The sequence below is a fragment of the Peromyscus eremicus genome, chromosome 11, assembly GCF_949786415.1.
Source record: "Peromyscus eremicus chromosome 11, PerEre_H2_v1, whole genome shotgun sequence".
Lineage (NCBI taxonomy): Eukaryota > Metazoa > Chordata > Mammalia > Rodentia > Cricetidae > Peromyscus > Peromyscus eremicus.
In genome coordinates this window covers 11978476-12005656 of record NC_081427.1, presented here as the reverse complement: position 1 = coordinate 12005656, position 27181 = coordinate 11978476, and the positions used below count along the sequence as shown (strand labels likewise).

General features: G+C 48.0%; 1 protein-coding gene across 1 annotated transcript in view; it reads left to right on the top strand.

Moving 5' to 3' along the window:
• Ankh (ANKH inorganic pyrophosphate transport regulator) overlaps positions 1-27181 on the top strand; it is a 139323-nt gene that overhangs the window by 97316 nt on the left and 14826 nt on the right. Inside the window, 5 exon segments of the mRNA XM_059276191.1 lie at positions 2159-2242; positions 9527-9697; positions 11733-11867; positions 14144-14236; positions 17816-17911. Of these exon segments, the coding sequence (XP_059132174.1) occupies positions 2159-2242; positions 9527-9697; positions 11733-11867; positions 14144-14236; positions 17816-17911 (579 nt within the window).

The window sequence follows — 27181 nt, the reverse complement described above, 5'->3', positions numbered from 1 at the left end:
CAAGGAACCTGGTGCATATAGGCAGCTTCATCAGAGACCAGAGTCAAGCCTTGGTGCTGAAAGAGTTAAGGTTGAACTAGATAGACTGAACCTATGATGTCACTCTGTCCACCCTGTAAACTGGAAGTGGGGATCTAAACAGAGAGCTGTAATTAGACAGTGAATTCTGGGAACTCATGACTTCTCATGGAAGGGAATTGCAGACTCCTAGATGCTCTGCCTTCTATCCCTGCCAGCTGTTTTCTTTGCCACAACAGCATTTTTAAAGCTCAGTACACACTGAGTATCCCTCATCCCAAATCCCAGACCCTAACTTCTCAAAGACCTAAAGCGTCCTGAATGGTACCACATCTGGGAAACCATACAGTCGATTTCATGTGTGAGATTCTAATTCACACTCAGAAATCCCTTAAATACTATGTAAACTTACCTTCAGACTCTTTGTATAAGAATACAAATTTTGTGTTTAGACCTTGGTCCCAACCTCTGGTTATCTATCTGTCTGTCTGTCTGTCTCTATCAATCTATAACATAGATGCATAGATAGATAGATAGATAAATAGATAGATAGATCGATAGATAGATAGATAGATAGATAGATAGATAGATAGATAGATAGATAGATAGATAGGGATTATTTTGCTTAATGCAGTTGTGGTGGTTTGAAAGAAAATGATGCCCAGATTTTGTTACAGATTTTGAATTCTTCCAGGCTTTGTTATCTAATAATTCTAGTCCCAAGTATTTTTGGATAGTTACCCAGCACAACACTAGAGTGTGTGTGTTGAGGGCCCTTTCCTTCATGTTTTATTCATAAATTCTTCTGAAGACCCCAATTTTAGAACAGTAAGACGCTGCTAATAAAAGCCAAAATAATAAACATTTATAAAAAGCAATCATCTTCCCTATGCATATGCAGGCATGCACATGTACATACCTGCAGCACCATCCTTATAACTTGGTTGAGGAGATAATTTTTAGAAGTCATGAAGCTTTTCATCCATGGCATTAAGACAAGGCCACCCACAAGGTGCTATTCGCAAATGTTATCTACATTTTTTTTTAGACATTTGACACCTTGGGACTCCAGAGCCAGGGAAGGAAGTAGATGCAGCCACTGTTACGCAAACTCTTGACCCAAACCCAATGATTTGCTCATTGTGTTCAACTCAGATGTCATGTTAGTCCTCTGTGTTCTAGATTGCTTTCGATTGCTGTGATAAAGACCATTGAAGCTTGGGGAGGAAAGGAGTCATTTCTTCTTACAACTCCCATGTGCAGTCCACCGCTGAGGAAGCCAGGCAGGAACTGGAGGCAGAGACCATGCGGGAACACTGCTCACTGAGCCACTTCCTATGGCTTGTTCAGCCCGCTTTCTTGTACAACCTAGGCCTACTGGCTTAGGAGTGACTCTGTCCATAGTGGCTAAGCCTTTTCCATATCAACTGTCAATCAAAAAATTGCCCCCAGATTTGCCTACAGACCATTCTGTTAAAGGCATTTTCTCAGGTGAGGTTTCCTCTTCCATGATGACCCTAGCTTGTGTCAAGTTGACAACAACTAACCAGTACAGTCTTTTGGTCTAAATCAACCATTAAGGTAAGATGTGAAGTTTACGCATCCTGTTGTGAACATCAACCTCCACACCCGCTACCTGCTGAGCTTTGCCTTGCCCGCTCCTATTTTAGGATTTTCTCCAGCCTCCCTTCAACCCACAAAGCCAAGCTCAGATCCTGGAGACAGCATCATCACAGAGTCCTGATCTGTTCATGAGCTGATGACTTCAGTCCCAACCACCTTAGAACTCTTGCTCTAATGTCCTTTTGGGGATCAAGACTGCTCCAGGAGAGACCTTGTGTCTCCACTCTTGGGGGTCATTCAGCTTCCAGCCATGGAGACCAACCCAATCAGCTGGCTTATCTCCTTATCGGTGATACTGAATAAATTCGTGCACTCACTCCTCATTCCACTGAAAATCCAGTGTGGCGCTAGCCAGCCACCGGATGAAGTTACTTTTACCAGTGAAAGACTTCTCAGACCCGCTGCTCTGACTTTTGGAGGCACAGAGTGTATTTTAGGAATACCTACTAAGTCGTAATGTAAGGAGCCCCATAATCCCAGCTACGTCTCTCATTGAAAATTCTATTCTTTCTGGCAGGCATGGACCCATGCTGGCATTCTCTTAAAACACAAATACAGTTTCCTGGTGGGATGTGCCTCAATCTCAGATGTCATAGCTCAGGTAACTATGGTCTATGTATCTGTCACAGCTCCTCAGAGTGGCTGTCTGATGAATGATTGATGGAACCGAGATGTTGAAATTGTATTTACAGTTGTGTGGGGGTGGTACTCCCCAGTATTTGGCTCACAGCAGATATGGATTGTGATGGTTGTTTGATGAGTGAGGCAAGGCAATATCCTGTAATTGGAGTAGTGTCTTACACAATCTTGCTAGGATGAGGTTGTACAGGTTTAAATGAAGTGCCTAGGATTTGAACCATTGTTTTTAAAGCGTGTGAATGTGAAGTGGTTAGTAAGGATACGGGCAACGTGGCACAGTGGATAAAGTGCCTGCTTTGCAAGCTTGAGGACGAGAGGACAGAACCCCAGCACCGGGGGAAATGTGTAAGAGTGTCTGTCTGTAACCCCAGCACCGGGGAGGCGGAGACAGGAGAATCCGGGGGTGTGCGGCCAGCCAGTCTATGAAGCAGCCAGCTCCAGGTTCAGTGAGAGACCTTGTCTCAAAACAGAAGATGGAGGGTGAGGGAAGACATACACAGAAACCTCTGACCTCCACATGTGCATACACAAGTGAGGGTGCTCATGCACATGTGTACACAGGCACACACACATACATACACACGCTCACTCACATACTCATGCACACACACACACACACGCACACACACACACACACACACACACACTCTCACACACACAATGATAACAGAGTATTACCAGATACATTTGGGTCCAGTCATATGTGGTCCCTTGGCTCTTGCCCTTGTCCACATAGTCCCTACAGGGCCTGACAGAACAATCTATCACTTGGTTTCTGAATGAGCTCTTGGGACTCATGGAATTATTCTTTTTTCCCTCTTTTTTAAAGCTTTATGTCTTGTTATGGGTGGGGCACACAAACTGTGCACACATGCAGGGCATTACAGGACAGCTCTGTCCAATCAGTCCTCTCCTTCCTCCTTTGCCTGGATCTGGGAATTGAACTCAGGTCCCCAGGCTTGAGCAGCAAGCTCTTTATCTCCTGAGCCATCTGACCGACCTGGGTTTTCTGTTATTGTTGTTTCGGCTTTGGTTTGGGTTTCAGTTTATTTATTTGTTACAAGATCTCTCTGTCTCTCTCTTTATAGCCTAGGCTGACTTTGGACACTCCAATCCTCCTGCCTCAAACTCCAGAGCACTGGGATTATTTTCAAACATGGTTTCTGGTGTGGATGCCGTGAAGTTCTGTCACTCACACATCATTAACCACTGTCTTCCTTAGGGTGACTGTTGCTGTGATGAAACACCTTGACCAAAGCGAACTGGGGAGGGAACGGTTTGTTTGACTTCAACTTTCACATCTTAGTCCATCATTAAAGGAAGTCAAGACAGGATCTCAAACAGGGCAGGAACCTAGAGGCAGGAGCTGATGCAGAGGCCATGGAGGAGTGCTGCTCACTGTCTTGCTCAGCCTGCTCTCTTATAGAACCCAGGGCCACCAACCCAGAGTGGTACCACCCACCATGGGCTGGGCCCTCATCCATCAATCACTGATTAAGAAAATGCCTTACAGGCTTGCATATAGCCCTGATCTTAAGGAGATGTTTTCATAACAGAGGTTCCTTCCTCTCAGTTGACTTTAGCTTATGTCAAGTTGACATAAAACTAGCCAGCACACCCACATTTCAAAACAAACAGGAAGTCGGTTCCACTGCCTGACCACATTGTCTGAGAAGAGGGCTTTCGTTCCCCTTCAATCTCAGGGCTGGCTCTAGCCCTGGCCCGCCTTTCATCTTTTTTTTTTTTCTTCCCTCTAAGGATAAGACAGGAAAAGTTTCTGGGAAAGAAGATGCATGCAGTCCCTATCAGTCTGAGCAGGACTTAGCCATGCAGGGGTGGGGTGGGGCTTGAGCATAACATTTTTCTGAAGAAGGGTTGGACCATCATTTCAGCTCACACGTCCCAATTCTCAGTTCCGCCTACAGTCAGCTCCTGCATTTGTCTTAACTGTACAACTTCATCTATAAACCACAGCTTGGAAATAATCTACAGTTAAACTGTTAGGTTTAACCTCCCTAAAGACCAAGAATTAAATCTCCAAATTAATTGCATTTATTCCGTGGGAAAGTAATTGAAAATAATTCTTGCGAACATGTATGCGTGTGCCTGAATACCAGCTCGCATCATCCTTTGATCTATCTTGTTAATTTTCCTGTACCGCTATTAGAGTTTTGTCCCAGAGTTACGTTCAGCATCCTCTGAGAGCTGGATTAAGCTGCCTTGTTCACTTGCCATTTAATTTGAAGTGAAAGAAACATCTCGCCTTCCAAACAGAAGCAGCAATTCAGTGGGAATTTGCAGATGTGTGTTATTACAAAGGCGGAAAGACAAAAGGAAGCAGAAAGGAAGAAGAAGGAGTTTAGCTCTGCCTAAGATAAATGGAGTCAGCATCTAGGGACAGGAAAAAAAAAAAAAACATGCTTATGGAAAATACTTTGTCATACGCCCACAGCCATTTTCCTCCCTGCTTTCCAACCTGATCCTGACCCCTGCTTATTGGAATCAACAGATCTGGTTGGGGGAAGCAAGCGAGGCTGAGTGCAGATGCCTTCTGGCTGTTCCTGGTAGAGCAGTTATTTTAAACCTTGTTTTCTGAGTTCCTGTCACAGTGTGGTTGGGGGAATAAATATCATTTTCCTTTGTAAGTCTTCTCTCCTGTCCCCCCCCCCAATCTTCCACCCCACTTCATTCTACTCATTACCTGAAAGCCGTCGGGGGGGACCGTTTGTAAATAGGTCCTATGCAAAGCACTTTAAACTATCTACCTTGTCAATGCAAAAACATAACCATCAGCTCCAAAGGGATAAGAGTTTATTCTGAAGCTAAATATGGGCAACCATGGTCCTAAGAGTACAGATTTAGGTTACCCCAAATTCCATGTCTGGGGTGGTAATAGTTTGAAGACATTTTTATTTTAACAGTACAAAGAAAATCATTAGTCAAGACACTTAAAATACATCAGCGGCAACAGTATGTAGGCAGGTCACAGCCCAGCAAAGTGGAGAAGACTCATCTTCAAGCTGTAGACGCCTCAGCTGGTGGAAATTGGGGTTCTCGTTAATACATTCCAGAAGGTTTTATCTGTTAGTCTTGGGATGTCAGTTCAGACCAAGGCAGACAAGGAATGGCTGTTTATAAGGCTCAAGATAGCCCGGAATAAATTGTAAACAGGGCTGTGGACCTGCAACATTCCAACCTCTCCAGGGCCACTACGGCTCTAGTCATCCAGTCAGCCTTGCAGAAGGTTCCATGGAGGGTGCGGCTTTTTTCAGGAACTTCCATGGTGTGAAGATAAATCGGTGAGAAAAGTGGTTAGTAATACTCAGAGTTCTAGCAGTAACTCCCACTTTAAAAAACTGCCCCAAAGTGTATTGGTTTCACACAACAGTACAAGGTGAGGCACGTGACCTGCTCTCCACCTCCGTATTGAATTGTAGTCCCAGGTGTCCCCGTCGGTGACATCGCCGTGGACTTTGTCTTGTTTTAGTCTGTGTTCATCCAGACTTTTTTTGCTTGTTCGGCATCAGAGTGAGAATTCTCCTGATGCTGTTTGTCCTTCCTGGTGCCTCCCAGACTCTGCCCTCTGCTGAACCCCCGCTCCACCCCTGCCTTCAGAGGTCAACTGGGAACCCTCTCTGCTCATGGTCTTTTCACCTCAGCCTTTGACAAGACCCTGCCCTGGACTGACCCTTGTGCCTGCCTCACCTGTCTCCAGCAGCAAATGCTTCTGCAGGAACTCTAAGTCACCTCAACTGACCCTGGGGAGCTGCTGCAGAAGGTCACTCCCCCGTCACACTTCCCAGGAGGTGACCTCGGTTCCCACGTCTCAGAGAAAACTGAAGCAAGCACATTCTTACCTTGTGGCCCTTGTCCTGCAAGCTTAACTTGCAGCCTTCACACTCCCACATTTGAAGAGGTGCTCTCTCTCTCTTTCAGGGCCACCTCCTCTACCTGTCCCTTGGGTCCTGATCTGGCCTGCTTTCTGGGGAGCCTTATTAATTAGTTTTCAGTGACCCTCCTGTGTCCATGGATGAGTGTCTGGGCATGCACGCATGCTCACATAGATAGAAAACCCAAGGGCAGTGAGCAGCTTGCTCTTGATCCCCACGTATCTTGTTAGCTAACTACAGTCCTGTCCTTCTCTGTATTACTTCACAGCCACAGTTCTTAGAAGGACGGTTTCTACTCACTGCCTCCTTTTTTTTCCCCACTTCCTTTTCAGTGTGTTCCCTACAGAGGTCTGGTTTTACTTCTGTCATTTCTTCCAGAAGGTTCTTACTAAGAACCTTGTGCCCTTCGACCCAGGAGGCGGTTTCCATTGTCTCATAAACAGCTCAATGGCTCTTCACTCTAGACTCCTCTTTCCCTAGGAAACACTGGCCTCATGCTATCCATGAGGGCTCTTAACTCCTGCCCATGTTGGTGTGGGTGCCGTTTGCCCACCCTCCCATCCCCCAGTTTCACATCCATCCAGCAGGGTTGATCTCTTTAAGAGGTGGAGCCTTAGATCATTGAGCGCTGCCCCCTGGAAGGGTTGTAGGATTCCAGCCCCTCTGGTGTCATGTGTTCAAGTGATCTTTTCCTGTCACACACACTCTCACTGTTGCCATCAGCCATGAAGCAATGCAGCCAAGGTAGGTAGAGGGGTCCCCCCAGGGCCTGTCCCATGCTGTCTAGGATGCCCAGCCTCTAAATCTGCATTAAATAGGCCCTCTTATAATAACAAGAAAACCAAATCGTGTTGTCTCCTAGGATTATAGCATCTACAACATGACTGTGATTCCTCCGTTAAATATCCATAGGCTCCCCCTCTTAGAGATCCAGACAGAGCTGCTAACGGGCCCCTGATTTGAAGATCTTCTGTAACAAGAATCTGGCTGAGTAAATTGGCAAGTGCGATCATCGGGTTAGAAACTCCAGAGCCACCCTGGGAGCACTTCCCTTATCGTGGAGGGTTATGTTCTAGTCCCTAGCATCACTTCCTTTGCTGTGGCCCCCCCCCCTGCTACTGTCACTCATTCTAATCAAAAGTCACCCCTTCCCACCCACAGTGCTGAGCAGCCTCCTCACGCACCCCCACCCTGCAGCCCTGGCTTCTACTGTTCCTAGTGCGGCCACAGTTATCTTATCCATCGAAATCCTGGCCACCTCGGGGATCCTTGAAACTCTCAATCCTCATGCTGACCCAGGAGGGGCTGAAGCCCACAAACCCTACTTACTGCCTGTCCAGCCCCAGCATGGTCCTCGTACCACCTTGTTCTCTGGTCCACCGTCCACCTACCACAGCTCCAACCTGGAAGAAATACTCTGCCTCAGTTTCCCTCTCCTCCTTTCTGCTCCTCCCACCTCTGCTCAGTCTAAGGGTCTCAGCTCAGGCAGAGCCCCGCAGAGATGCTCCCCCCCACCCCCGACCCCACCCTCCACAGCGACTCTGTCATAACAGGCAGTGGGTGCTCACTGGCCCATTGTTGGATTAGTGTGTCTGTCCTCTCTGCTGGATTGTCGCCCCAAGAGGTCAGTCCAGGACTGTCTCTACCACTGAGTACCAGGGTCTGGCCTGGGGCCCGTACATGCTTTCACGGGGAAACATCCTCACCACTGACGCAGCAGGTCCCTTTCTTATATAATCTGACATGCTTTTGGTGGCCCTGACAGATTCACAACTGTGATTCCAGACTAGCAGGCAAAGTGCGCAGGTATAATGTTGAGTTGGGAAGTGATGTGGTCTGCCATAAAGACGTAAGGGCAGTGGCCTGTGACAACTGCTGGGCCACATGCTTCAAGTCAGTTAGAATTTCAGGGGGAGGCTGACAGCATCTCCACCTTGGCCTTGGGGCTCCGCTGCCAAGCCCATCCCCCACCCCCCTTCTGCTGCGTGGGCTTACCTCTCTTTGGTATGTATCCCTCTCCTTGTTCAGGTCCTCCTCCACGGTCCTGCTCCTCGGACTTCTGTCCTGCAGAACTGTCTTGACAGCTTAGGATTTAGAGGATACACTGAGCTTTACGTTTTCCCCTTTCATACAGCCAGGCTTCAGACTCTGCATATCACCACTGTGGTTTCCAGTGCACTTTATGAAGATGGTAATAACGTGAAGCTTGCTATGGATATGCCACTCGAAGCTCTATAAGGGAGCTCTGACTAGTTAGCTGAGTATGGGCGTTGTGTCCACAGCCCCAAATGCCCAAGCTTCGGGCTCAATCCGTGTGTCCTGGCAAGGCTTCTTCCTGCTGGTCTCCACATCTTTTAGTTCACTGCCTTTGGTCCCAGTTAGAAGCAGCATGGGCACAGTCATGGGCATGCTTGCTTCTGTCACTCCCCAGCATGTCCTCCTGGCGTGGGCCAGTATGTGTGAGACTGAGTGAGCGACAGTAAGAGTGGACACCTCCCCAGCTTGTGCCTGCTCAGGTCGCCCGTGTTCTCGGCTGCCTGCTCATAGCCACACATCCATGTAGCACCTCTGTCCCCATGCTCTGAGGACCCAGTGGTGAGGTTGGCCACCTGCAGGCAGCTGCAGGATGAGGAGGTTAATACATCACAAACTCGGCTTTTGAGACCGACACATCCAAGAGAGATTAACACTTCATCACGACTTGAGTCTCTGCCGACTGTGGTCACTTCTACCATCCACACAACCCGTTTGCAGCCTCTAAGTATCACCGCTGTGGTTCGGAGCATTAAGTTTTGTCGATGGTGAATATGCAACCCGCTCCTTCCAAGTACAAGACGTCTAGGTCTCTCACTCCGTAAAGAAATGGGCATTGTAGTCACATAATAGTTAATATTTTAATACCTTTCCAAGCTGAGAATTTTATATTTCTCTAAGTTGGGTTGTTCCATCATCATTGTCAGTGGTGTTTGGAACAGCATTTCTGGTGAGTTCTGTCCTGTAAATGTTCCAGCCGTATGTCCCTGTACATCACTGACGGCCACAGCTTTTTCCTCTGCTGTGGAAAAAGCCTCCAGTAGCCACGAGTGAGGCAGCTAAGAAGCCCAAGTTTCTAGGTAGTTCTTAGTTGTTACTAGAGATACAAATTGCCTTAAAAGAGTCCCTGTGGTGGGGCTCACAAAGTCATGGTTGTGCTCCTCCAGTGAACCCCAGGCATCTGCATCTGGGTCACAGGAGGTCAGGATAGAGTCAGAGCCCCTGGTGAGCTCTCCCTGTCAGCTGCTGGGTTCAGGAGGGTGGCCTAGCCTCTTGGACCAGCTCCCTCTTTCTGCTGACCTGCCCTGTCTTCCGTCCCACAGGTTGTTTTCGTAGCCATCTTGCTTCACAGTCACCTGGAATGCCGAGAGCCACTGCTCATCCCCATCCTGTCTTTGTACATGGGTGCGCTTGTGCGTTGTACCACACTGTGCCTGGGCTACTACAAGAACATCCACGACATCATCCCTGACAGGAGCGGCCCAGAGCTGGGGGTGCGTGCCCCTTTTGACGTTTTAAAGTATTGGCACATACTAGTTGTACAAAAAGTAACAGGACGCACTGTGCAATTTTCATACTTGCATGTGTCACGTGTTGGTCATACTCAATCCACCTTGATTCTCCTCTCTCTCCAGTCCCCTATCCCTCTCTCCCTAACCCCCAGGGCAGTCGTTACCTGCTCAACCACAATTTGCCCAAGACCCAAAGAATGTGAAGTAAGAACTCAGTGTAATAAGGTTCAAGTGCTAGGGAAGGCAGTCAGAGAACCATGAACTCTACAGATAAAAATGATCTTAGAAGTGACCATCCAGCCTCCTTCTCACCAAATGAGGAGACAGGGTGTCATGTCAAGTCATGGGTAACACAGCACTCATACCTCCTTGTACTCCTTGGTAACCTCCTTTATGGTCCAGAAAGTTTTAGGATCCATGGAACCTTTGTATTCATGTTATATTGTTTTTAACATCATAGCACAGGCCCAGGCTCTGTTTATGTTCTCCGCACCAGCCAGTGTGGCACCTCCTAGGGACTCGGCAGAGCTCTAGGTACCATAGTGTGATGGGAAATCTTGAGATATGGCCTCTAGTTTCAACAAGTTTTATAACTCACTAGGCAGGGAAGACCAACACAGAAGCAACAATTAGAAAACAAACAAAAACTAGATGAGTCCAAAACAGCATCTGCACTGCAAAGAGCTCAAAGGCCTCCAGTTTGGGTCATGTGGTCTAGGAAGCCTCCATGGAGAAGTTCGGGTGTGTCCCGGGCCTTTAAAGTCAATTAAGAATCAAATCAGCGCAGGCGGTGGTGGCGCACGCCTTTAATCCCAGCACTCAGGAGGCAGAGCCAGGCTGATCTCTGTGAGCTCGAGGAGGCCAGCCTGGTCTACAGAGTGAGATCCAGGACAGGCACCAAAACTACACAGAGAAACCCTGTCTTGAAAAACCACAAAAAAAAAAAAAAAAAAAAAAAAAAAAAGAATCAAGTCTAGAGTAGAACAGCCAACCTTTCACAAGAGGCCAAGCATGAACATTATTGGGTTTATGTGCATGCTGGCTTCTACTCACGTACGTTAGGCATCACTTCTCTCCATCTAGCTATAAGGCAAGCAGGAATGATCATGTCTAACCCTGACCACCCTCCACCCCCAGTCCCCAGCTTAACCATACAATGCTTTCATCATGTCACAACAGTAATTGTGTTGATCACGTACCTCATCCTAGGTCAAGCTATCCTTGACATCCTACCTAGTTATTTCCACCACTTGGCTGCCACAATTATCTTTGATAGGACCAATCTCTCTCCCCTCTCTCTCTCAATGTTCAGCCTCCTGCAGAGGGGAAGAAATCAAAATGCCTGAGATGGTTCCATGATGTAACACTTACCCTCTTAAGAAACAAAACCAGAATTGCATAACAGAAGCCACGCCTGAAAGATAGCACACACCTTGGCCATAGATGTCTTAAGATACGGCTGGTCCTTTACTGTGCTTTTGTTTCACTTATGGCTCTGCACAGTGTGTGTGACTCCTATGAAGGCTTTGAAGGCGGGAGTCTCTGCAGCTGAGCTAAATAGTCCTGCATTCATTAGACACATTTATATATATTGACTGATTCCAAAGTAGATTATAATAGCTTTCTATTTCTCAGAGTTACCTCCTACTGACATGGCTTCTTGCCAGTCACTGTGATGACATAAACAGAGACTCATTTCAAACCTGCTCCTCAGGTCCTGGAGCTGGGCTCCACCTTGTATGGTTCCGCATATGGAAAACAGTGGTTGGGATGCATCAAGCTCCAGTGTGTGCTTTGATTTCTCAGTAGCTTGCCAGCTGTCTGAATTAATTTCTAATAAGACTGTACACTTCATTTTAATTCAACTTGGCATGTCTACAGAGGCTTTTCTGTAGGTTATTGTTAAGCATAATGAAGTAGCTGTTGATTGGCGTAAGAAGGCCAAGCTTTGATTTGAAGCTCTTCTCTGTTCTGCTTCTGGAACCGAATGAGCTTTGACCTCCGTTTCTCCACACAGGGCGATGCCACCATAAGAAAGATGCTGAGCTTCTGGTGGCCTCTGGCTCTGATCCTGGCCACACAGCGAATCAGTCGGCCCATCGTCAATCTCTTCGTGTCCCGGGACCTGGGCGGCAGCTCTGCTGCCACAGAGGTAGGGCACTTGGTGGGCACGTGGGCACACGTTGAGGGATAGAAATGGTTCAGATCTATTTCCACTTCACCTCCAGAGCTCAAGCAATTCTAAAATATTAAATCATGTGACACAGTGACAAAGGAAGCCATGATTGGGTGACCTGTGAAATTTTACGTTTCTATGACTATGGACGAAAACATCGACTTCATCCTTCTCGCTTACCACTTGAGGAGCTGAGGCATCGGAGAGAAAGACACGGACAGAACCTGCTGGAAGCTGGGATAGTGAGACCGTTCTAGCTTTCTGATCTCCTTCCCACGGCCCTTCCGTTTCTCTGTGGTGTCATCGTGCGGCTTCTTCACTGTTGTTGCAAAGGATGATGGGACATGCCTTGTAGGAGCTCTAGCAGTGCCCGGAGGCCTGTGGTGACCCAGCCTGGCCTCACCTACTCTGTCCCAGTGTCACACACAGGACACCTATGGGCGCTTTGGTAATCAGCCCTCCTCCCGATGGGGTCTCCTGTGTGTGTTCACTCAAAGCTCCAGAAGTGGATCTGGAAACTGGATGCCATGCCACAGCAGGGGTTGACTCATCCGTTCCTTCTTTCGAGCTGGGGATGAACAAACAGAGTGACTTCATTTGTTTCCTCCTCCATTGCCTTCTGGAGAATTAATTCTGTTGCTGGCACCGCTGGTCCTTTAGGAAGGCTGGTGACTTCTCATTAAGGCCTCCTGTTTATACCTGGCCTTGACTGCGCCGTCAGCAGCTCCCCAGCCCAGAGCACCCTGCCAGTTTCCATGGCCTGGGAAGAGCTCCTGTTGGCCCGGAGAAGATGCCTATAAATCAAAAGCAGAGTGCTTTCTCTGGCCCCCACTTGTTCCTGGATTTTGGTATCTGAGGCCCAGATGTCATCTTGGGTGGCTGTTGTAGCACTGTATCCTTCTCAGTCAAATACTGATTTTCCAAGTGCAGTGTATGAAACCCCCCTCGCTTAGGTGCTAGAATTCCACCTTCCCATAAATAAAACCAAAGAGGACAGATTTTGTATTAGGCATTTCCAAATTGCCAGCTCCAGCACAGAGGCTCAACCCAAGGGAAACAGAGCCAATGGTTATTACATATTGTGTGCTCGTGTCTCGAACATTCGTGTGCACTTCAGTCATTCCCCACCAGGCCTGCGTGATTAATATTACCAGTGCCATTCCTGTGGAGAAACAGAAATGGGAGTCCAACAGAGAGAGGGTTCCCACCTCACACAGGAGTGTGACAGGGAGGTTTGGATCTGGGTGTGCCTAATCACGATGTACTTTTAGGTTATGCCACGCCACAGCACACCACACCAAGTTTCCTCCCATAGCTGTGGACTGCATCATGTCTTTGTGTGCTGGGCACAGTTGCTCGGTCTGTTAAAGCCAATGAAGTCTGACTTCCTCTCTCACCGGTGAGTTAAGACACTGACCGCCAGAGTGTGGCCATAGATGCCAAATTTTCGTTTTTCTCCTTTTCATTCATGCAAGAAACGAAAAGTCTTTTCATGGAAACCTGTCCGTAGCCTTTCCTGGATGGAATATTTATTGATTGTACTGAATTAAAATTCTGAGTTGGGCCACAAGGACGGAGCAGCCTGACACGTGTTGAGTTTGAAAGACAGTGGCTTGAAGTCGCTGACAAACACTCGGAAGGACAGCATGGAGGAGGAGAAGGGGAGCCAACCCAAGACTCTGCTCCTGGTGTAGGGAATAGTGTGGACCAGAGTCCAGATCACCAGCATCTGCCTGTGATCCAGAGCACGGGAAGCAGAGGTGTGGGATCCTCTGAGCAAGTTGGCAAGCCAGATGAATGAGCTTTAGGTTCAAGTGAGAAACCCTCCCTCAATATGTAAGGTGGAGAGCAGCTGAAGAAGACACCCAGTGTCAACCTGGCCTACACGCGCACACGCCACACATATACCACACATGTGTGAACACACACTTGCATACGATGCACACATGCAAAACACCACATGAGATTGTGATTGGCTCAGGAGCTTGGTTAGGCCCCAGTGGAAAGAGCCAAGAATCTGGAGTCTGAGGAAACTGGATTGAAATGTTGGCGTTTTAAGCAGGGGATCTGGCCTGATCTTCATTCAGTTCATGTGAAACACTTCCCTGGTATCATCTCTACTCTGTTTCAAACCATCTTGTGGCTAGTGAGTACCTGGGCAGATGTGCCACTTGCCTCGTCACCTGGCCTGGCAAACCCTGGAGGACTTCCTGCTGATGCCCACACTAACACTGTCCATTCCTCTCTTGCAGGCAGTGGCAATTCTGACAGCTACCTACCCGGTGGGTCACATGCCATATGGCTGGTTGACAGAAATCCGTGCTGTCTATCCTGCTTTTGACAAGGTGAGACCTCAATGGCCTGGTGTCAGACACACACTTCATAACATTGCCACTTGATGGACAGGGGTCTCCGAGGACAAACGCTGGACGTTTTCCTCTGAGAACAGCAGAGGAAAGTGAGGCTTATCTTGCTGCAGATTCTGTAATGTTTTTCCAGTTGGTATTCCTGTGGTCACATTATTCCTCTTGAGTATTTTCAAGGAGGAAGTAAATAATCCCCACCCCAATCAAGTTCTTCGGGCTTTGTTCCTGTGGCTTATTGTTGATTAGTCCATGTCATACCTTGTGGATCCTGTACTAGATGTCCAAGCTGTGGGCGTATGAGGCTGGGGCTTGAGCTCCTAGGCTCATGGCTGTCTTTCTGTGGCAGGGGGATAGGCACAGACAGTGTCCATGTAGCAAGACTTGTTTCCTGATTGTTTGGGGTTTTCTCTTAAGGTATATTTATTTGTGTATATGTATGTGCCGTATGAGTTTATGTGCACCAGATGCAGGCAGGTGACCTCAGAGGCTAGAGGACATCGGATCCCCTGGAGTTGGGAGTTACAGGTGATTGTGAGCCACCCAGTGTGGGTGCTGGAAGCCATCTTTCCAGCTCCATACCTCACCTTTCTAACTAAACCAAAAACCTCAGTGGCTAGCAGCTCTACCCTCCGCAATTGCTGGCCCCTCCAAGGGAGGCATCTAACCCTTTTGACCTCATCTTTGACTTGGTAGGAACTGTCCTGCTTGTCATTTAGTAAATGTCTTTCTCACTATACTTCTCTTGTTTAAACTTACAGCCTTTTGCTCTGAAGCAAATAGCTAGCAAGGCGTACTATTTATATATAATGGTGTGTAACGTTCTAAGAGAAAAAATGGAAGAGGAACAAATAGCCTGCCACTTGTTATGTGTTTTGCCTTGATGTTTCCTAGCAGTAGCTGAGAGTCATTGCTACCTCTATTTTCTGTTATCCAAGTAAGAGCCCAGTGAGTACAGGGAGAAAAATCCAGGGCCAATGTCTTCAGCAGGTCAAAATGGTCCACTGAGCTCTGGTTCTTAACTATACTTCACCTGCTTCCTCATCTTCCCCTAGCCCTCACTCCAACTTCCTGTGGGCACAAAAGGCCCATGAAGTCATGCAAACAAGGCCAGGCAGAGGTTTTGAAACTTTTCCATTTTACTCACAATACCAGCTCTGAAAGGTCTCCTTTGATTGTCTTGTAGGAAGGCCAGACTTGTAGAATATAGGTTCTAAGAAAGGTACCCAACTCCTTCCACCCCACATCACACTCTAAGCCCAGGGCATTCCCCAAGTCTAGACAAAGACCACCATCAGTCTACCACCCTACACACACACACACACACACACACACACACGCACACACACTGTTCTCACCTCCCATGACAGCATTCTCCCATACTGCCCAGCCTCCTACTGTTCCTCCATTTCTGTTCCCCTTCTTTTCTTGGGTACACACACTCATCATAAAGCCTGACTCTCCTCTCAACTGCAGGGGTCCTTCCGGGGATCCTCGCATGAGACAGGCTAGTGGTCTTATGCAGGCCGGTGATGCTGTAGCCCTCCCTTAGTAATCTGTTGGTTCCCGCCCACCACCCGGTACAAACATCTGGATGCAGCAGCAGCATGAAGAGTTTCTCCTAGGTAGTATTTTTAGTTGATTCCTATAGACACCTGAGCCTGTGCAAGGTCTGGGTCGCTTTAAGAGAGGGACCTTCTGTTTAGTGAGTTAATGCAACCTATAGATAGAATCACTGCTTTCATTTCAAGGAACGTGTGTAGTAAGTCCTAGAAAACAAACACAGATGTCAGTCTTTGCTAAATTCCAATTCTCCCTTTGGTTAATGAGATTATATAATGCAACTTAAAGACAAGGGCAGGCACTGAGACGGGTGAGCTCTTGCCTGGGACTGTCCCGTCTGAAACCGGTGTCGGCTGCCTTATAATAATAAAACTTCAACAATACCCCACTCTCTGTCTTCAGCAGGAGCACCCAAGGAAAACATTGTTTTACTCTTAATCACAGAGGTTAGAAGCTTTGAAAACTTTCCTTTAATGAGCCTCCCTCTGGCCAGAATCTGGAGTTATTGGGATCCTTTTCAAACCTCACCCATTGTTTCCACACATTCCAGTGAGTAATCCCAAGCCGTGTTTGGGAATGCCGTCTGGCCACCAGTATCTAGACCCCTCTATCTGAGTGGGCTCCCAGGGTCCCCGGTCTGGTTGTTGTAGTCTTCGACCTCTCTGTGGGTTCTAGAAGAGCTTGAAAACGGTAGTGCTTCTAACTAATAGAAACCACGGGTGCCAATTCTCTGGTTTTTTGGTTGGTGTCTATCAAAGAGTTCACCAGGCAAGTAAAATGGAACTGTTTCTCTAATGCGGGTGTGCCAGCTCATTTCAACCACATCTGCAGAGATAAGTATGTGCTTTCTTACAACGCCCTGCCGGAGTCCTCACACCGGCCATCAGCATGGGCTAAGTGTGTTTGGGTGAGGTTGCCTGGTTCCTACCGTGTACCTCCCTCCCCAGCCCCCTTAAGACGATGTGGAGCCAGGTGTCATGGATAGCTTTTGTCCGTCAGCTCTGGAGCTAAGGTGATCTAGAATGGAGCAGGGTTCTTCCCTGATTTCCTTGGAGGGAGGCCAGATCCTCACGTTCGTTGAGAGCATGCTTGGCAGTGGGCTGGGACACCCTCAGCAGGCCTCCTCCCTCTGTACTTCCTGGTGACCTGTGAGAGGATTCATGAACTACCTGCTTACAGGATTTGCTTACAATTCAGGGTAGCCAATGCTCTTTGAGATCCTGTTCTGTTTAAGGAAGAGTACAAACTGCTTCTGGGCCAGAGAGTGGGCAAGATATGCAGTATTTAATCTCAGAGGTGCACAGGGGTCTGAAAATGTGCAGACACATTGTCTACCCAAACAGCTCCATTGTCGTCAGGAGTGAGGCCAAGAAATTGTCTCTAAGTCAAAGGTTACAGAGGCTTCCCCCAGCAGATGGTCTGGGAAGGGGATGGGCCTTCAGGAGAGGGGTATTTTGAAAACCAGGAGATCCAGCAAAGGGAGGAAAGATAGATGTGTGGATGTAGGAGGAGAGCGAGGAGCCCTGTTTGGAATGCAGGGGGAGAAATAACGGTGGGAAGGTGCGCCTGGGGTCCTGGGCAGGCCTTTAAGTGCTCAGTGAAAGTTTTATCCCTTTGGTAGGGAGGAGGGGACCCCAGAGGTCAGGGAGCTATGGCATTTAAGGAGACACCAACCCAGGTGGCCAGGCACAAGATCTGCTGAAGCCAAAAGGGGACGCATGAGTCAGGAAGCAGGCTTCAGAGCCAAGGCCCTTCGGGGTGAGCTGGCAGCCCGGTGCCAAGGGCAGAGGACTGAATGAGCCCAGAGTTGCCTCTGGTTAATGTTTCTGGGCAGGAACCTGACAGCTGTTTCAGAGACCCGATGTGACAGCCATCTTCCAAGCTGTCACTTGAAATCCGTCCTGGAGGCCCGTCAAATAGAAGAAGGTGCTCTCTGTGACCTGGGGGCCCAGGCAAGGATAAGCCCGCCTTGTCCTCACTGCCGTTCTCTCTTCCCAGAATAACCCCAGCAATAAACTGGCGAACACAAGCAACACGGTCACCTCGGCCCACATCAAAAAGTTCACCTTTGTCTGCATGGCGCTGTCGCTGACGGTAAGGGGAGAGTGGGGATGTGGGGACAGTGCATGCTCTCCCTCTTTCTCAGTGTGAGCGGCTCTGTTCACAGGGGGGGGAACTGCCATCTTCGAAGAAAGAATCGTGTATCCCATGCTGTGATACTTGGCCATCTTAGTCAATGACGGATTGTTGCTCAAGACCATGGGCTCTAGGAATAAAAGTATTTCCATTGCTTCCCAGGCCCACAGACATGATCAAGAAAGGCAGCTTTAAGTTGAATAATAATACTCTTGTCTATTTTTTGTGTGTATATGTGTATATGAATATCCTCTTCCTGGACCTCTTTCTATCTTACTTACTTATTTCTCATTTAGCCTCAACATGATGATTCAACTAGTGTGGCTAACCAGCTTGCCCCAAGGGATCCTCTGCATCCATCTCCCAAGTGCCGGGATTACAGACAGCTGTCATAGCCATCCATTTAGTTTGCAGGCATTGCCTGTTTCTAGGAATTGAATGTAGGGCACTGCGTATGCTAGGTGAGCTCCCTGTCTTGGAGCTATACCCCTAGCCCAGTATTCTTCTCTTGCTACATAATTTCCAATTCATCTTTTAAACTTCCAGTCAACTTTGTAAACACCACTGCCCTTTCCCAAACTTAACTAGTAGTATTTTATTTTCCCTAGTAGAAATTCCTTTCCTAATTACGTTGTACCAATATAGCTGACTAACTTGGCCATATTCTGGGGGCCTCTCCTGAGTTCCAAAACCTCTGCATGAATTCAGAAGACAGGGCTGTGAATAAGAGAGAACACCAGTGAGCCATTGGTGTCTGGGTACACTTTCTTTTTTTAAGTGGAGTCTCACTCTGTAACCGTGACTGGCCTGGAACTCACTATGTAGACCAGGCTGGCCTAGAATTCACTGTGATTTGCCTGCCTCTGCTTCCCAGGAGCTGGGTGCAGGTTCTTAAGCAAACAACACATCCCAGCTTTAACAAGTTGCCATGTGGAAAATAATATTCAGAAAATATGAGGGAAAGGGCTCAGGCTGTAAAAGCCAAAAGACATACTATACAATTTAAGATTGATAGTTTAAACATTTACTAAAGGCAGGGAAAAGCAAACCAATTTACATGGTAGCTGTGCCATGTGATTGCTAAGGGATTAAAGAATATGGCTCCTTTGAACTTAGTTCGGTTTTCCTTTATTGCTGGGGCTATGCTACTCCTAAAATCCTACAGAACTTCATTTCGATCTGTACATACTATATAATGACTGCGCAGTCATCATTAACCACCAGTACAGAGGGCAAAGGGCTGGAGTATCTTCCTGAGACGGGGAAGACAATAACGGCCACCTTCACCATAGGCCTAAGAACCATTTAGCTTGATGAGGAGTGTTGATCACCCTTGAAAAGCAAGCCCTGAATGTGTTTCAAGCCCTGAATGTGTTTCAAGCCTCCAGCGGCCACTCAAAACCTACAGCTCTCTATCTGGTCCAGCACCTGGATAGTGTGTGACAGCGACAAGCCAAGGCATATGCTCACAAAGCCTCTGGGATCACTGAGTCATACTGTCATGTCCTCAGCACCCAGCACCACGAACCCTCCCCCTCCAGCCACCTGTCCCCGTGAGATGGGTGACACACACTGACCCCAAGGCTCCTAGCTAGGAGGGAATTTCTGATCACATCTGTGCTTGGAGTTGACCAGTGACCCCAGGCGACCTGTTCCCCTGTTGGCATTTTTTTTTTCTTTCTTCCTATGGTGTGCCAGTTTTTCCATAGTTCCCTAAAATGTTAGCAAAACACTGAACAACTTTGAAACTGCTCAAAGGGGTATTTTAGGAAAAAAACCAGAGAAGTTTCTGTTCCAGGAACAGGCCTCAGCTTTTGGAGACTGTTAAATGACTTGGAGTCCAAAGCTGACTTGAAGCCAGGTCCTGGGACAGCCTCATCTGCTTGGAGAGCTGACGGTTGGGTTCGGGGCTGTCGTTGGGGGTGGCGGGGGAGGGCTGTCATTGGCTCAGCTGCCAGAGTTCCCAGCCTGTCTTCTCTCACGTGGACATACCTTCTTGCAGCTGGAGTTGAGTGAAGGAGAACATGGCCACCCTGGGTGTGAGGACGGCCTTTCCCACTGTGATTTGTAGCCAATAATTTGAACCTCTGCAAATTTGATCTTCAGCAAGTTTAAAATAATGACAGGATTTGGAAAAATATTTATTCTCCCAGGCAAATGTTGGTTTCTTATTTTAATGCCAGATCAAGAAAATGTGCAGGAAGAACTGGCTTAGTACGAGTCTACCTTAGAAATGGCCATGGAAGCCCTTGTTAGAAGATTTGGAGATGAACAGTTAAAACCTTTAATTTTCAGAAAAAGAAACAACTTAGGATAGTGATCCGTCCACATGCCCAGCAATAGGACCTGCCAGAGCTCAGCCACCTGGAACTCTGTCCCATTAACCTCCCCAAGTCTCCAGATGAAATTGTTTCTTCAACCTGAAAAGCTACAGTATTTGAATTTGTAGCTCAGCTGTCCGTATAATAGTTCAGCCTGTTGATCCAACATCTTGGCCAGCTAAAAAGACATAGAAAATGTAAAATTGGGTTTTTCTATACTGAATCTTTAGCTCTGTGTGTGTGTGTGTGTGTGTGTGTGTGTGTGTGTGTGTGTGTACCTTTTGATATCACATGACACATTAATTCTTGCACATCTACTGGTACCCTTAAGTCTCTGACATACACAAGGCAGGTCTGTGATGTGGTTGTTCCCTAGGCCACATAACCCATCCATGATAACCCGTGAGTCAACCAAGCAGTTGTCACACCTTATCTCTGGCTCCTGCTCTCTATGAAGATGTTATTCAGGGGGAATGTAAATCAGAAAAGCAACATTTGCTGTGGCAGCTCATTAGCGTCTTGCTGCTCACCCTTCGGATCACAGTTTCCAGAACGGTCTGGTCTGGAAACCGCCAGATCCAGTGAGACAAGGGAAAGGTTCGGGATCTTTAGTGGAGCTAAAGGATCCCGTTCCAATGAGTAGGGTGTCGGATAAGTAAGTCCTTAAGAGCAAGAGGGGAGCAGACTGGGGCTAGCTATCTACAATCTAAGGGAAAGAGGACAAAAATATACTTGAACAGCGTCAAAGGATGGCTTGCCTTCTGGGAATGCTGTATTGTAGCCACACAGGAGAGGCTGTGATCCGGACGAGAAGCCAGCCTCAAAAACAGGTGACCGTCCACGTGGTGGCCACTCTGCCACCAGAGCCTTTCTATAGAGCCACGGCTGCTTTTACTTTTGTGTCTATTAGGTCCTGTGACAGCTAGCATGTCCTAGGAGTCTGTTTGTCTGGATAGATGATGTTATGAGGATGAGGAGAGGAAGGTGCGGAGTAGGCGATAAGGAGACTTCCCTTGCTGAGGGAGGAAATGGCCACCTGAGCTGGAAATCCCTGCCACGTGCACGACCACAAAGTGCATCGTAGTTCCTGCTGGACTCTAGATTTGGGGCTGCAGTAAAAACTGACCAGAGTGGCACATGTCTCCCCAATAGTAGTGTTGGTAGGGAATAAGTATCCCCAGAAGGTGACAGACCACAGGTATCTAGGACCCAGGTCAGCTCCATGAAAGCCAAGAAATCAGGCTGCGAAATTTACTGCATTTACTCGTGAACCCAAAACTTGTTTGGAGGATCCCTTTTCCTGTGAACTCTTCCTGACACTTGTAACAGTTTGTGGTAAACAGGGGAGCCCTAACAGCTTCGGCGGCTCACAGTTGACTGGCTTCCGGCTGACTTCACAAATGGCCTTTGAAGAGCACTGGTATTTCTTCTCTCGGATTCCCCAGTGCTTTAGCTCTGGGGAGCAGGTGCCAAGAACGGGGCCCCTCTGTCCCAGGAGAAGTGGAAAGGAATCCATGCAAAACACTGGCTTGGCTGCCTTGGAGGCCTTCCCAAGCCCCTTTGTACACAGTAGGAGCAGGCACTGGTCCAGATGGACCTTGGCAAGTGGAGCCAGGGGGGCACTTTTGTGCACTGAACAACTTACCCGGCCATCCCAACACCCCCTGAATGCTAGATCCCACGAAAGTCAGAGAAGCAAAAAGCAAGGCTCATAGAGAGGAAATAAACCATCAGACAGATGGAGAGGGTGTGGCAGGCAGAGGGGGAGGAGTCAGCTAGTCAGAAAAAAGACAGGAGGTTGCCACAGAGAGATGGGCAGAATGGAGCCAGGCGGTGGTGGCGCACGCCTTTAATCCCAACACTTGGGAGGCAGAGCCAGGCGGATGTCTGTGAGTTCGAGGCCAGCCTGGGCTACAGAGTGAGTTCCAGGAAAGGCACAAAGCTACACAGAGAAACCCTGTCTCAAAAAAACAAAAAAAAAAAACAAAAAAAAATGCAATTAAAGATTTCATTCTTTTCATGGCTGAGTAACACCCCCTCTTCTCTCTCTCTCTCTCTCTCTCTCTCTCTCTCTCTCTCTCTCTCTCTCTCTCTCTCTCTCTCTTCAAGCCAGCCTGTTCTACATAGAAACTTACCTCAAAATACAGGGCTAGAGGTGTGGCTACTTGATAAGATGCTTGCCTAGCCACACAAAGCTCTGGCTTTGACCTCCAGCACTGGGCACAGTGACATATGCCTATAATCCAGCACTCCACAGGTGGAAACAGAGAGGGTCAGAAGTTCAGGTCATCATCCTTGGTTATATAATGAGTTCAAGGCCAGCCCGGATTACATGAGACTTCAAAAACATTAAAAAAAAAAAATTATCTCAAAAATCTACCAAATAAGCTTAGGATAAAACCAGCCCAATAAAGACCCAGAGTGCCTGGTTTAAATGCTAAGTTGCTGCTGGAAACCTTTGCTGAAGTGAGAGATGATTTGGTTCAGGAACAATCTGGAAGAATCAGCCCCCTCTTGGGTCAGCAGAGGGGTGCTGGCTTGCTCTGCCAGGGCCTCAGCATGACCGAGTGCGGCCACTCTTGGAATCCAGGCTGGAGAGGGGCGCTCCCCCGGGCTTTGTTCCATGCATTCTGTTCTAAGGGCTCTGGATCAGATGGGCCACTAGTCCAGACCCAATAAAGAGCTCTGAATAGTGCCATGAAATTGTTCTTGGGGATCTTGTCATCCCTTCTGAGCCCCCAAAGAACCACCGCACTAAAAAATAGCATATGTGATAAGTGACAAGGAAATCTGCTTGCCAGTCACTGAAAGCTGCCAGAGCCCCTCTCTGTGTAGAAGGGGATCTTAACTGATAGCTCTGAAGAATGCATGGACCCTCAGCAAGACATTGAAGCATGTAGGATCCACCAGTATGATCTCATTTCAAAATCCTTCATTTAATCACACCTGTTACCAGAGAAAGTATATTTAGTAGTTGTGGGGATTAGGGGCTATATATTACCTCTGGGTGGTCCGTATACCTCCAACTACAGGTACTAATGGGTACTTTAGAGAAAAATAAAATACAGTCATCTCTCCTTACCCACAGATTTTCCTTCTGCGGTTTCAGCTACCTGTGGTCAACCACAGCCCCAAAATATGATATGGAAAGTTCCAGAGAGTTTATAACTACGATTCTGAGTAGCATAACGAAATCCCATGCCGTCTTGTTCATTCCTGCCTAGGACGTGAATCTACCCTTTGTCCGGTGTTACCACTCTGCATGCGTTACAGGCATGTTAGTCACTGCCAAGGTTAACCATGTCAGCTTCAGTAGCTTGAGAGACACCTGGGTGATTATTACAACACACCTCTGGGTGTGTCTGAGAGCGTTTCTCCAGAGGGGAAGGGAGGGAGGAAGACCTGTCCTGGGTCTAGGCAGCACCGTGACATGGGCTGGGACCCCAGGTGGAATGAAAGGGGGAAATCTCCAGTGCATATGGGTCTTCTCTCGGCTTCCTGGCCCCTGTGATGGGAGTTGCTCTTCCTGCCACACCTCCCCAGCTGTGATAGACTGAAACCTCTGGAGCGGCGTCCAAAATAAGCCTTTCCTCCCTTTGAGTGTGATCTCTCTAGCATTTGATTGTAGCAATGCGTGGCCATGCTAGACGATCGCTTAGTAGTGGTCTTGTCACGTGTGAGGTTGAATGCTCTTGGCAGATCACATCACAGTGATTTCGTACATGCCATATTCTTGAATTATTGTAGTTCTGTGTCACAGGCCTGTGTCGTTCCCCTCCACTGATCTTACCACACTGGTACTATCCCACAGCATCACAGGAGGGGTGAGCACAGTACAGTGAGGTATTTTGAGAGAGGCCACCCTGACCTAAGTATCGTCAGGACACCATGACACAACAGTTAGTGTTATTGCAATAGGCCAGACTATCCTGTTTATTAGTTGTTAATCGCCTGCTTTTTTATTTATAAGTTGAACTCTACGTGAGGTATATAGGCACAGGAAAAATCGGTGTATGTAGGGTTTGGTACTAAGTATGGTTTTACACATCCCCCAAGGTTCCTGGGGTGTGTCCCTGGAGGATAAAAAGGAGCTCATATGAAAGGAAAGAAGGTAACAGACGTGGTATTGTTGTAAATAAGCTCAGGGTCGCAAAGAAAGAGATGACCACTCCAATTGCAGAGTCTGGACGAGGCAAACTCGATCTTGATCAAGACAGTGAGCTGGGGAAGAGCAAACACACACCAGGGCAGGAAGTGCGCCTGGTTTCTGTTCTAACTCAGGTGCTGGCTGAGCCTTTTCCTCCATTGGCTGGGGGGGGGGGGGGGGGGTAGAGTGGGGGGAGGAACTCACACAATCGTATTCACTTGGCTGGTTTGGAAAGAATTGGTGCACAGGAAGTGAAGGAGGAACAGGAAATAGGTCACTGCTCCAAGTCATCAGCTTCCTAGAGTGAAGCAGGGGGATTACTGGGTGAGGAGGGTCAGACATTTGCGTAAAAGTCTTACAGCATGGGGTTTAAAAGTAACTGAATTCGCCGGGCGTTGGTGGCGTACGCCTTTAATCCCAGCACTCAGGAGGCAGAGCCAGGTGAATCTCTGTGAGTTCGAGGCCAGCCTGGGCTACCAAGTGAGTTCCAGGAAAGGTGCAAAGCTACACAGAGAAACCCTGTCTTGAAAAACAAAAACAAAACAAAACAAAAAAACAACAACAAAAAAAAAAAAAGATGTAGGAGCTCTGCCTCTGCACCCCCAATTGGCCTCCACCTTTGAAAGGTAGCAAGGTCATCTCCATGTTGATATCCACAGTATCTGATTCCCTAGGAGAACTAGGCAGCCACCTGCTCCTGAGGTCTGCCTGTGCGCCTGAGTCACACACCACGGGTAGATAGAGAGGCACTAGGACCAAAATGCCCAGGTTAGGAGTCAGAAGCTGGGATCAGGGTCTGCACAGCATCTCATGTCTTCAGCGTCCCCGTCTCAGAGCAATTGACCATAATTCAATGACTCCCCATTTTGTCTTCTGTCTTTGGCTCAGTAGGTAGCGTCCTCTATATGCTGGTCACATCAGGACCACCTCCTGTCTGGTAGCATCCCATTGTTCCCGACTAGACAATGGCAACACCCAGGCTGTGAAAGATTCGAAACCATTCCCTTCCCGTGGTTGTGTTTTTGGTGGAGCTCCTAGGCATGACCCGGTCTTACCCCTTGGTTGCTAAACTGCCCCACTGTGCAGCTGTCACTCAGCTGTCCCCGGGCGATGCTGGGGCCTGTCCCAGCCTTGGTACCATGCTGACCCTTTGTCTAGAACAAAGGCTGCCTGTGTCAGCCTTTGTTTCTGCTGTCCGCCCCTCCCCCGCACCGTGAGGCGGAGACCGCTGCCTCATTGTTCCCATTATCCCCGCTGAAGAAAATGACTCCCTTGTGCACAGGGGCAGGAATGATGGGGCAGAAGGTAAAGGAACAGAGGTTGCAGCTCTCTCATACCAAGGCACCGGACGGGGTTCTTTCCAGTGCCTTAGGGCATCCTGGAAAGGGGCGGGATGGGGGGCTGATTCCCCCGTCACAGGGTGTGATAGCGGCGCCGGTCCAGCATTGGATGGGGACTATGTGAGATCACATGGAAAGCTCTCGGCCTGAGGTAACTGAGCAGAGTTTGTTCCCACAGAACTGTTTCCCTCCCCTCCACGCTTTTTAATTCCGCACCCCTTGCAGGTTTGGGAGATTGATTTGTGGGAGAGATTCAGAAAATGTTAAATAATTAAAATGCGTCCCCAAGCCCTCTTCATAATAGACGGTGAATATCCACATGTGCTATATGAAAAAACAGACGTCAAGATTGCTATGCTGTTACGAAACAGTTTCAATTTTTTGAACTTTTTTTTTCCTTTCTCTCTAAATTTGATGGCATTTACGTATATGTACTCTGTGTGTGTGTATGTGTGGGGGCACAGGTATATGCAGATACATGTGTGTGTGTGTGTTCACGTGGAGTTGATGTCAAATGTCTTGCTCGATTGCTCTCCACTTTATAGTTTTTAGATAATTTTTATTTTAATATTATCCTCTGAAAGGGGAGCTGGTGCGTTAACCATTGAGCCAACTCTCCAACTCCAAAGGTTTTGTGTTTCTTTCTTTCTTTGTTGTTTTTGAGATTAGGTTTCATTATGTAGCCCTGGTTGTCCTGGAACTTACTTTGTAGTGCAGGCTGGCCTCAAACTCACAAAGATCCACCCACGGCCTCTGCCTCCTGAGTGCTAGGATTAGTCATGTGCCACCACCACGGGCTACTTTATTTTTTGAGGCAGTATCTCCTGCTGGGCTGGAGCTGGCCATTTCCAGCCAGTCTAGTCAGGCAGCTTTTACCAGAGATCCCCTGTCTTTGCCTCCCAAGTGTTGAGATTCCAGGTAGCCAACAGGCATCCCCATCTATAGGTGGGTGCCGTTATCTAACTCTGGTCCCCAGGCTCACACAGCAGGAGCTCTACCCACTGATCCATTTCCCTAGCCCCTAAGAAAACATCTTAAGTGTAGTAAACGACACATAATCTAAAGTTACCATCTTGTCCACTGTGCTGCTACAGAGAGGTACATTCCCAAGGTTGCACCACACCCCCAATGATAGAACTCTTGTTTGGCTGAACTGAGTCTGTGTGCACTCTGCCCCTCCCCCAAGCCTCAAATTCTGAGTTGATTCTTAAGTCAGCAAGAAAAAGCTACACTGAAGCTAAGGTGTGGAACTTTCTGGACATCCTTCAGCTCTGGTAAGAACTGGAATCAAACGTGCTGTAGATAACAGCCCGTGGAGCAGGCAGGTGTGTGGCACCCAGTACCCTCTCTGTGCTTGGTGCATGGCGCCCCCTGCTGTTAGACATGTTAGACATTAGTCTTTCCTCCATGTAGTACTGTG